This window comes from Polypterus senegalus, chromosome 13 (assembly GCF_016835505.1).
Source record: "Polypterus senegalus isolate Bchr_013 chromosome 13, ASM1683550v1, whole genome shotgun sequence".
Lineage (NCBI taxonomy): Eukaryota > Metazoa > Chordata > Cladistia > Polypteriformes > Polypteridae > Polypterus > Polypterus senegalus.
The window spans coordinates 53,955,387-53,967,598 of NC_053166.1; the positions used below are offsets into that span (position 1 = coordinate 53,955,387).

Sequence of the window (12,212 nt, forward strand, 5' to 3'; positions counted from 1 at the left end):
TGAGTACCGTGCTACCGGATACCTTTCACGATTTATCTCGTTATATTTCATATCGTGCTTCACTAGTTTCTCTCACTTATGCGATTCTGAGACACTTTAAAAATTCTGCAAAATGTTTCTGTGGCCAGATTTATTAATGTATTCCATACAGATGTAACGATTGTAAGCAGTATTGGGATACCGCTATCCTCTGGTGCAGTGCGCCAGCTTGCTTTTACCTGCGCATTTTGATGAGATATTACGGCCAAGCTTGCACGCAAGCGCATACATACGGGATGCTAAGGCGCTCTCTGTAATGGCTGCGATCTGATGTGGACTGGGAACGTCGTCCCCTCGTTGAGCCGGAAAGAACGTACAGTTGTTGGAGACGGATAGACTGTTGATAACATGGAGGATGTCCAAATGGGGAAGCTCTGTGAATCTCTAGAAAACGAAGTGAAGTGAAGTTATCCCGTAGGTGTCTTCGTTTTGAAACGTTTTACGGAAAAGGAAGATGCGACTGTGAGCCCGTTTGCTGGGATTTGGCTGTGGGATTTGGGGTTGGATATTGGGTATAGGCCGCTCGTACAGCTTGTATCACGTCCCGGTGCAAAGACTGTGGGAGTTTTTACAGTTAGCCCGCTTCTCTGCAGCCCTGGTATTGTGATGGTGGAAGAGTTGCTGTACCCTCCCCGCGCCGACTCCGGGGTTATTATAGTTCACAGGAAGGCTGTCTCATTTCACGGAAATATGCGGAAGGTAGGGGAGACGAGCACACAAGCTGAGGCGATGGGGATTGAGAACTGGTTGCTGTCTTTCATTCCAACCAGTTTCAAGTTGGTCTTGGTCTCCAGTTCTCTGTTTCCAGGTGCAGACCATTCATTATTAAAACAGCTCTCTTTTGACTTGTCAGGAAATATCTGGTCTTGCTTGTTTTAGGTTGAGTTTTAGAAATTCTCTCATCATAAGGGGACCGAGGGCGAAGTGCCACTTATGCAGGCATCTTAATAAATACAGAGAAAATACAATTATGATCTTGTATACATTCTTAGTGGTGAATTGTTTTGAAAAGCCCAGTCCTAGCTGGGAGCGAATTTTGCATCCTTTTCCTCTGATTTCTTCTTCTAAATATCTACAGAGATAACAGAGTTATTTATGTAATTTGAACTTTTTTTACGCATTTTATGTGGGCAGCTGCTGACTGAGGTCTCACTTTATGCGCCTTTTTAATTTTTTTTCCTGGCAGCTGTTTGAATTTGTGATTGACAGTGTTAATAAAGTCATCGCTCCCATCTAACGGAACTGAAATGATAGCAGGCATTTATTATGCGTTGTCTCCAGGGCGATCTCTGAAGATTGATCATGTCGCACTATGCTGGTGGCCGGTCCTGTTTGTATTTTGAAGATTTTGAGACACATTGCTGCTAGTTTTCTGTCTGCCGGAATAGATGCTGGCGAAATGTTCACAATGTCTTACCATAGTCTTTCTTGGAACTTCCCATGTGTACTTCAATGTATAGCAAAACGTGTCATGCTTTTGAATTTTTGTATAAATATAAATATTTCACATAAAGAGGCGGCTGTTGATTTTATAACCGCTTAAAAAAATAAACAAACTGCAAATACAATAGTAGTAAGTAGTAAACAAATACATGCCGGAACATAATTTAAAAGAAAAGTTATGTACTGTCCACCTTTTCTCTTTATCTTAATTTAAAGTAATAATGTAACAATACATTTGTTGTAGTTTGACATAATGTGTGAGTAACTTTATTGTAGTTTGCCAGTTGCAAATTAATACTTTTTAGTTTTTCTCTTTAAAGTGAAAAGATACCAAAGATGTAATCTCAGGATGATCTAATATCCATATCCTCTCAGTAACCATTTCTGTCCACCCAAGTTGTTGAGATAAAACATTGTCTTAAATAAGTGATCGATCCTTCACTACAGTCCCCAAATTCTATCTGCTCTCTCTCCCCCAAATAATAACTTGGAACTGATAGAACATTTTGCAGATATGACTTTTGGGCTTAATTTATAGCAAGGGTTCTCAGTTTAGGGTCCTAGTGTTAATCCAGTAACAAAAGGATTTGATTGTACACATATTTCTGCGTTAAATTAAACCTGCTTTTGAAAGTGAACCTTTGCTTATTCATACATGTGTATGCATTCTGATTTTTATCAAATTGTTGTAGCGGCGGCTACTGTGCAAGACTTCTTACTACAACCTGATAGCTCTGCACTTATACTACTTCAATGAAATGCATTTATCTTTGGATCAGTGATTAACGAGAGAGTGGGTTCATTTAGTCTGTTTAAATGCTGAAAATAAAAAGAAATTGTATTGAAGTATTTATTCTGAGCAACATTTATACACCACTTGAAGAAACAGATTAAATATCTATAGCAGCCTTTGCATTACATAATGTATAAACCAAATTAGGACAGTAAAATGCTGGTACTGGACAGTTTTAAGTATGTAGCTAACCTCTGTTACAAAGTTCCCCCATCTTTATAAGGTGAGATGTAGGAAAGTCAGAATGGGGGCAGTTGCATGTACACATGCACAAGACTCTTCATTTAGGTTGCTACTCTTCCAAATGTGCATTTTTCTTGCAGTAGGTTTTCAGTTTTCTGTAAGGAGTGTGGAGTTTCAGACTGTTGTCAACCTGTGTTATCTGTATGTGGAATTGTTTGGGTTCGTACTTTACTTGAGAAGTAAATGTTTTCTTCAAAGAGAAAATGATGAAGTCTGCAAGATACGGTGAGTTTACTGAGCAGAAGCTTCAGCGACTGTATTTTTAGTTATTTTAAGGAAAGAAAGCTGTGCCTTACAGACTTTAATGATGGGTCTGTATAATTTGTTTTTTTTTTTCCCTTCCTAGTGTGCTGTAAGAATTGTGAGAACGGAAAATGGCAGTAAAGGAAAAGTTGGAAGCAGTTTTAAATGTGGGTCTGCGAGTGCCAAGCATCATGTTACTGGATGTTTTGTATCGGTGGGATGTTAGCTCCTTCTTCCAGCAGATCCAGAGAAGCAGCCTCAATAACAACCCCCTGTTCCAATACAAGTATTTGGCCCTTAATATGCACTATGTGGGTAAGTGGAGATGCTTTGTGGTTTAGTATACAGATTTTTTTTTTTTGGTGCATTTTTTCTGGTAATTATTACCACAAATATTCAGCATGTTTATAATTTTGTCATGTCCTACTATATCTTTAACTATTGTGGAAAGGTGAACACAATTTTTCCCTTGCTTTGACGAAGGGTAGATCATTTGTTTTAGAGTTCATCCAGTTTTCAGACTTTGTACCACTAACCTTGAAAAACACTCTTACGAAAGCCATTACTTGAATATCTTTTGGTCTGTTCACTTGCATTAAACTTGGTGTGTCTTATTTAAGAATGCTCCTGCACGTGCATGAGTTTGTACTTTTTTGTCTTTTATTCTCATATCCGCCAAGGCAATGGATTTGTGTTGTTTGTAAAGTTTTGGCCTCAAATTTTGATCACAGCTTTTACTTGCTTATTGTTTCTGTAATATACAGGCCAGTCTTTTGATTGCGGCTTTTTCTGCATGAATTAAACAGATTGCAGCAATGCCTGAATGTGTTATTTCCTCCATTTACATTGTATTTTTTGTTTATTATTTGACTGACACCTTCATCCAAAGTAACCTTTTGAGATACAATTGGTTACATTTGTTTTGTTTTTCCAGTTGGCGCACAGGCAGGTTAAACTGACCTCAGGGTTTGAAGTCTATAGTCCACAACCTTTACCATTATGAGTCAACTACTGTAGATATTTTCGGAGTATCTTTAATGTTGTACCTGATGCAATCCTTTTTTTTTTTTGGGCATAGCCATTAAAATATTGCATTTCTTTTGTATATGGTTTATGTCTTTTGTCAGTTTCTTGTAATTGCATCACTGTGGTTTATATTTCATTTTTCATTTTTATTACCATTTAATTTAATATTGTTTCTTCGTATCAGTATACTGCTGCTGGATTATGTGAATTTCCCATTGTATCTATCTATCTATCTATCTATCTAGTCACATTGATGTTTATATACAGTCATTTGATGAGTCACTGGATTCTGGATTGAGGTATTTTTGACTATTCTTTCATACAAAATCTCTTCAGTTCAATTTGATGGCTGCCGAGCATTGACAGCCTGCTTTAAATCATCCCATAGATTTTTGATGATATTCAAGTCAGGGGACTGTGACGGTCATTCCAGAACATTGTACTTCTCCCTCCGCATGAATGCCTTTGTAGATTTCGAACTGTGTTTTGGGTCTTGTTGGAATATCCAACCCCTGCGTAACTTCAACTTTGTGACTGTTGCTTGAACATTATCCTGAAGAATTTATTGATACTGGGTTGAATTCATCTGACCCTCAACTTTAACAAGGGCCCCACAGCATGATGGAACCTTCACCAAATTTGACAGAAGGTAGCAGGTGTTTTTCTCGGAATGCGGTGTTGTTCTTCTGCCATGCAAAGCACTTTTTATTATGGCCAAATAACTAAATTTTTGACTCCTCAGTCCAAAGCACTCTGTTCGAAAATGAATCTGGCTTGTCTAAATGAGCATTTGCATACGACAAGCAACTCTGTTTGTGGCGTGAGTGTGGAAAGGGCTTCCTTCTCATCACCCTGCCATACAGATGTTCTTTGTGCAAATTGTGTTTAGTTGTAGAACGATGTATCTTGCAGGTCTTTGGAGGTGATCTGTGGGTTGTCTGTAACCATTCTCACAATCCTGCACATATGCCGCTCCTTTATTTTTCTTGGCCTGCTAGACCTGCTTGGTTTAACAGCAACTGTGTCTGTGGCCTTCCATTTCCTGATTACATTCCTTACAGTTGAAACTGACAGTTTAAACCTCTGAGATAGCTTTTTGTAGCCTTCCCCTAAACCATGAAATTGAACAATCTTTGTTTTCAGATCTTTTGAGAGTTGCTTTGAGGATCCCAAGGGAAAGGGAAGCACAACTTGCAATTGACCACCTCAAATACCTTTTCTCATGATTGGACACACCTGTCTCTGACGTTCAAGGCTTAACAAGCTAATCCAACCAATTTGGTGTTGCAAGTAATCAGTATTGAGCAGTTACATGCATTCAAATCAGCAAAATTACAAGGGGACCCAAATTTTTGCACAGCCAGTTTTTCACATTTGATTTATTTTCATACAACTAAATACTGCTTTACTAAAAGTCTTTGTTCGGCAAACACCCTGGTACTCAGATGCTCCTAGGAAATGAAAGACATACCACTGTTATCTTTTTTTTTTTTGAAAGTAAAGTATTATGCAGGCCGAGAGGGGTTCCCAGACTTTTTCATATGACTGTAGAATATTTAGAAATGTGTTTTTATATCTGTGGGAATTTAATGAATGTATCCTAAATTACAAGGAAACTGTCTCCGATATACAGGGATGGTGCAGGGAAACGGGAAATTTTCAATTGACATTCAATGTATGAATAAACACATTATAAAATGCATTTAATGATGAAATTAATTGTACAGGATATGCAATTAATGATGGTAATCAATATTCATTCAATATTCATTTTATGTTTTGAAGAAAACATCATGAAGGTGTTGTCCATTTCTTCGTACATATTCTGACAGCCTGTTGTGGAAATTCTGCATTACTCGATGTCACATGTCAAGAAGAATGCCAGCGATTTCCTCATCAATCCTTCTTTTCAGTTCAGCTATGGTTGCAGGACATGCGCGGTACACTTGGCTTTTAAGATATCACCACAGAAAAAAATCACAAACAGTGAGATCTGGGGATCTCAGAGGCCATGGAATGTCACCGTTGCGTGAAATGACACTCCTTCCAAACAATCGTTGAATAGCTGCCATCAATTGTCAGGCAGTATGAGAAGTGGCTGGGGACTTCTTTTTTAAGGCTGAACCAATTTCTTCGAAATAACGCATCAATGTTGTAATCGCATGAGCAGACGAGACATGATTATGACATCCTAACTGGTAGTGATGCCTAATTTCCCTTTGCGTAGCAGTCACACCATCACCATTCTTATAAAAGGCTTTCACAGCGAATGCTCATTGGGCACCACTGCATTGCTCCATTATAACTAATGGAAAGGGGTTCTAAAAAGGACGTATTGGTTCCAAACAACTGCTGACTCCCCAGAGTCGCCAGCACCTAGTTCCAAAATTTCCTGTTTCCCTGTGCCATAGCCTAAAGTGTATTTTTAGCATTTGATTATAGTTGTAGTTTGCTGTAGTTGCTGAATGTATATGGGAGTTAATTTACAGTATACTGTGCATTTTATTAAAATTTAAGATTTCAAAAGAGCTACACAAAGTGGTTTTGCAGAAGAGATATTCACTCTTCCCTCAATTATTGGTGCTGTTTTTCCTAAAACACACAGCATCCATTGTACCATTACGCAAGCTTGGTATAATAAAGTAGTCAGAAGTGCAGAAATTTGATTGTTTTCGAGAATCCTATTAGCTTACACTGGCACAGAGGTTAAATAACTACTGTACTACTACTTTGGAGGGTTGTATTCTTGGATGTTCTCTGTGTTATGAAGATCAGATATTCCAAGGCAGCTTTTTCTAACAAGATAATCAAAATTTACCCCTCTAAATTAGCTGCAGACATCAGAAAAATGTAAACCAGACCTGTTAAAGCTGTTTTAGCAGCTTCTGCTGGCCCTGCAACACACAAATATTCACACAGGTGTTTCCTTTAGTTTGTATGTTATCTGTGGGTGGAGTAGGAGGAGTACAAAACCATTACTAGCATTGGTGTAATTATCTCTACATCGTGGCTCTTTTGTTGTTTTCATATTGTACATAGTAGTCAAAAGGTTGCCAGCTTTCTGTTTAGCCAAGTCAGTTTAAAAATCAGAAGCGAGCTTATAAAAACTGTCAATTGAAACACAATGCCATCTTGGTGTGTCAGTGTTCATGGATAGAGTCACAGCCAAGGCTTGACTTTATAGTTGTAAATTCTGCCATTCGTGAAATATTTATCTTTTTAAATGTAAAGCAAATAAAATTCTAAGTGTGTGCAATAATAGTTCATCTACCCAACAAAAAAGAGCAATTGAAATTAGTTTATTGGATATTGCATGTACAGATGGACAAACATGAATGTAAAAATATTGATTTTGATTATGCAGAATATTCAGAGTCTTTGCAAATTTTAAAATCAAACACAGACAACTTTAAAGTCTGAGAAAGATGCCTTTTTCATTTGATGTATATTGATATAGCTTTTTTTTTTTTTTGTAACTTTGTTTTTTAAATAGTTCATTTTTGTTCTATAAGATTGTTTTTAGATGGGAGTTTGAAAATATCTTTTAAGCTATTTCATTCACTGGCATTTGATCATGTAATATAGCAGTGTACATGAGTAGCCAAGTCTTTCAGTTACTGTTTGGAAATATTTCTTAAAATTGAGAGAAAAAAAAATGGTTGAACTGAAATTTTGCTGCCTTTAGGGTGTGTGGTGGCTTTCTTGGCTCATCCCAAGACTGAAAGAAAAGCTACTTCTCTAGGAACAGTTAAATGATGAGCCACAGATATTTGTGCTTAAAAGAGCATTCATTTTGGTATGGAAAGAAACTGTCTGGGGAAAGTACACATGCAGTATATAGTCAGCACTCATCGTAACCACCTTTGTTATGTGTACTAAACATGTCCAGTGATTTCTATTAAAATATTTAATACTGTGTAAAGATAATTTCCAGCATTGTCCGGTTTTCCTAACATAGTCAGAGCACTTTACTGCACTCATATTACAATAAGGGTGCCTAGCAAGAATGAAACTGCTTTTGCTAACTGTAAGTAGTGACATTCCATTCACGCAGAAGTAATCTGTGATGCCAGGTTGAGACTAATTTGGTTTCATGGGTCACCCCATGATTTTTTTCATTTTGAGGCAAAGTAACTTTGTCAGATGTCATGGTACTATACAGGATGACTGGCATTTTGGCGAAATATCTTGTTGAACCCTCAGTTATTTTTATATGGCCTGCACAATAACAGCAGTTTTGTCATTACATGTGGTAGTGGGTTCCTCCTCAGACACTGGTGACTTATGCTTTCCTTAAGCACCAGACTGCAGATGAGAGGTGCTACAATGCTGTGCATGCTTTTGAGGTACTCCGTTGCTGAGCATAGCGTGATGTTTCGGGTGGGATGCTGCCCTATCAGCCAATCAAAACCTGCTATTTAATAATTACACATTTACACGGTTGATAGATAAAATAGACAGAAGTGTATTTGTCCTCTTGGGACATTTGGCTTTTTACAAAATCTTTACACACACTATAGGCTAAACATACACCAGAATGAGTAAAAAGAAAGAAAACTTCACACTTGGAAGACACAATCACAGCAAGGCATTATGCAGGTGTATTGCTGTTGGTATTAAAGAGCCCCAGTCGCATTTCTGGATATAGTTCTGCTGAATAATTTGTTGGCTGAAAGTCTTCAGTGTTAGCATGTCACAGAAAGAATGTGCAGCATTGTTCACCACTGTTCTAACAATAATTCATAGGATAGTTCATGTATAGTTGTTTCACGATGGCATCTGGGTGGGGTTTGAGATGCATTCACATACACACTTTTATTAAGGTGATTTTGGTTTATAAAGGGATTTTTTTTTTTATGTAAGCCTATTTTCATACTCCATTCCATGCAAGGTTTTATAAGTGAGACCCCTGGAGTTGGCACAAAGTGTCTCTTTGTCTGCTTGCCTTTTTCCGGGTACTCTGCTGTTTTTTCCATGTCTAAAGACTTAAATGCAGACACTAAATTGATGTAATATGTGCCTTGTGATGGGCTGGTATCCTTTTCAGAAATAGCTGTTACCTTGAAATCAGTCTGGGAGATGGACAGGCTCTGGCCTGTCACTCAACTTAATGAATAAAGGTGGTTAAAAATGAATTGATCTATCCCCTGAACTTTTGTATTAATGTAACACAATGAAATAATGTCAGGAGCAAATGTCTGGACCTGATGGAAATGCTACTAGTTTAAACAGTAATTCATATAAGTTTGTCAGCAAATTAAATAGGTCGGCACAATAAATCATGTTGACCTTAGGAGTTTCTTCTGACTTATCAACTCAGGTTTGTAGGCCCAGGTTACTGGGTTACAGTTGACAAACATGTGCGTTTTTAAGAGTATCCGTTTAATTTGTATGCAGCGTAGTCTACAGCTAATATTTTCCGTTTTGCCTTTTTATTTCTTTCTTTTTTTTTTTTTATCACATTTGAACTTGCATGGTTGAAATAATTTAACTTATGAATGGTGCTTAAAAAGCAAATAAATATATATTTATAAATATATATTTCTGTTTCAGGTAACATTAGTCATGTTTTTAATTGGAATATTGCTGAGTTAAATAAAAAAAATAAGACTTGTCACACTCCTTTCTCCTTTGAGAGTTTTCAGTACAGAGAGACTGAAAGATCCATACAATACTACATGCCGATTTATGTTCATTAATGCATGCATCTTCTTTTTAACAAATTTACAGTGGAGCAAGCATCCACCCCCAGTGCACTGCTTTTGCTTTAAAGAATAAACCAACATTGACGCAAGGCCTTGCAATCATTTCATGAGATATGTAATATACTATTATTGTGTCAAAATGTATAATCATGATGTAAGAATGAAAGTATTTTAACACTAGAATACCTGAAGTCCACGAAAAAACTCGTAATTCTGCGCCACCTTAAATTCCTTTGCACCTCTCCGTCAGCATCTTTTGTTTTGCGAATGTGTCAATCAACGCAAGCAGCCTGCTATCCCATTCCCCACACTGACGGAGCTGAGTGGGTTGCCTGGAGTTGTACTGTATAGGGTAAATAATGTATCATTATTTGGAATACATACATTTCTTGTGTGTTCCGTGTCTACAACGATCTGTGTAAGTGTAGGATGACTGGAACTGCTGAACACATACCGTAGATCCCGAAATACAGGCCGACCCGGTATATTAGCCGAACCCCTTCTCTACCTACTAAATTACATGTATTTGCCGATGACCGGTATTTAAGCCGACCCCCTTCTCCAAGCAAAATTTTCTAAATTTCCTTAAAAGTGTCTCTTGGTATATTTATAATGTTTATCGGCGAGAATTTGAGACTGCCGGCATTTTTGATATATAATATAATGTGCATAATTTACCAAAACACCAAGAATTTTTCTAATGTACTAACCAAAAAGTTATAAAAAGTGCCTAGCTTACTTCGATTAAGCTAGGAGCATGGCGCCACGCATGGTCGCAGCGGCTCAGGACTCTCCTTTTCAGTGCACTTTTTTGTTGTTTTTGTACTTTTTTTTTTGTCCTTGTTTGTGCACGATCGGTTTGGCGAACATCAGCTACACCATTCAGAACCTTATAGACATCGGTGTCCAGAGCCAGACATCTGTTTCGAGTGTTTTTCATCACACGCACAACATCCCAGACAACATAGCGAGACCAGCGGGCTCTCCGTGGATTGTTGTCAGGTTTAGGAGACGACACAGACGGAGGAGGGAAAGAAAGCAGAAGTGGGGCCGCAGATCCGGCGTTATGCTAAAGCTAAAAAACAACCATACAAGCCCTATACAGAACTTTTTTCTGCACTGAAGGAGCTGCTTTTAATCTCATTGTAGATGCGTATAGTGACAATAAAAGGCATTCTATTCTAGAAACAATTTCATACTGTACTCACCATTTAATTTGACATCTTTGGGCTGCAGGAAGGGAGGAGATATTTCCACACAATGTCCATCTTCGTTTCGATTGCGATCGCTTACTTTTACCTTCTCTTCCTTCCTTAGCAATTATGTGTCTTGCTTGCATGGTCATAATGAATTTTATTTATATAAAATTTATATATATATATATATATATATAGGTAAATCACTGCAATGACGGAAATTACATCCACAAACACATGTATCTAGGCTCCGACTGACACTACTAACGCTCTCGGTTGTTTGTTTACAATCGCGCAAGCGGATACACATGACCGCATCTGTTTCGTAACGCAAGATAATGATTGTAAATCAAAACAAAAATTTTCATTTTAAACTTCCCGATAATTTATTATAAATTTTATTAATAAAATCAACAACTAAAACACTTTTTTGAATAAATTCTTTATTTAATTTAAAGTACCGGCATGCAAAGTTACTTCTTCATCTGAAAGATGGCTCTGTGGTTTCGTCATTATTTACTTCCGTATTCATCGGCAAAACCAGCATTGCGCTGGAAATCTTGAATCTGAAACGATACTCGTCGTATAAACCGACCCCCAAACTCCAAGCCAAAAATCTAGGACAAAATTCTCGGCTTATATAACGGGATCTACGGTAGCTGAAACTGAAACTTTTTCCATGTTTTACTAATAATGAAGTGAAGAGTATAATGTGTAAAGACTTTAATCCAAACATCTTTTATTCAAGAATATAACCAAAGGAAAAAAAAAAGATTTTCATGTTGCTGTCAATGAGTTTAAAACCCAAGCTCAAATGTCAATTTACAGGAAGTTGATATGTATTCTTGAGTGGTGCAGAGGTAAGCACTGCTGCCTTATAACCCAAAGGTTCTGGGTTTGAGGCTGGACGCTCTACGTTTTGAGTAGTGAGCCGCAACAATCTTTAGGTTGGTGGTATGTGTCAAAGTAACAGCCACATAAATGACAGGACCCAAGGTTAATGCCTTCACTGGCTTGTCTTCATCCTATAGTGCATCTGGCTACCATCTCTTACCAAGGTAAACAACACATACGCACTTGGTTATCCACATGATCTGTAAGAAATCGTGATTCATCAGATCAGGCCATTGTTCCATACTCCCGTTCTGACGCTCACGTGTCTGTTGTTGGTACTTATATGGCGGACTGGGGTCATCATGGGCACTTTGTCCGTTGTGCAACTATGCCACGTGGTACAATGCAAGCTGTGATTCACTGTATTCTGACACCTATCTTCCATGGCAAGCATTCATTTTTTCAGCAAGTTGTGCTATAGTCGCTCTTCTGTGGGCTGGGACCAGATTGGTCAGCCTTCACTCCACTCACTCATCAGTGAGCCATGGGCTCCCATGAACCTGTGGGTAGTTCTCTGGTCATCCTTTTGTTGTGCCACTTTTGGTATATACACAACACTGCATATCGGGGACACCCCACAGGATGCATTTGTAATACTTGAGAAATGATGAAAGCAAGTGTTCTGCACTG

The 12,212-nt window shown here is 37.9% G+C and overlaps 1 protein-coding gene across 2 annotated transcripts in view; it reads left to right on the forward strand.

The window, feature by feature from the left end:
- The first annotated feature begins 284 nt into the window (after positions 1-284).
- The window catches only part of rnf145a (ring finger protein 145a), a 40,931-nt gene continuing 29,003 nt past the window's right edge, over positions 285-12,212 (forward strand). For both annotated transcript variants that reach the window (XM_039774625.1, XM_039774626.1), the window contains exons 1-2: positions 285-453; positions 2,865-3,076. In XM_039774625.1, coding sequence (XP_039630559.1) covers positions 2,893-3,076 — 184 coding nt within the window. In that variant the 5' untranslated portion in view covers positions 285-453; positions 2,865-2,892. The remainder of the gene's footprint in view (positions 454-2,864; positions 3,077-12,212) is intronic.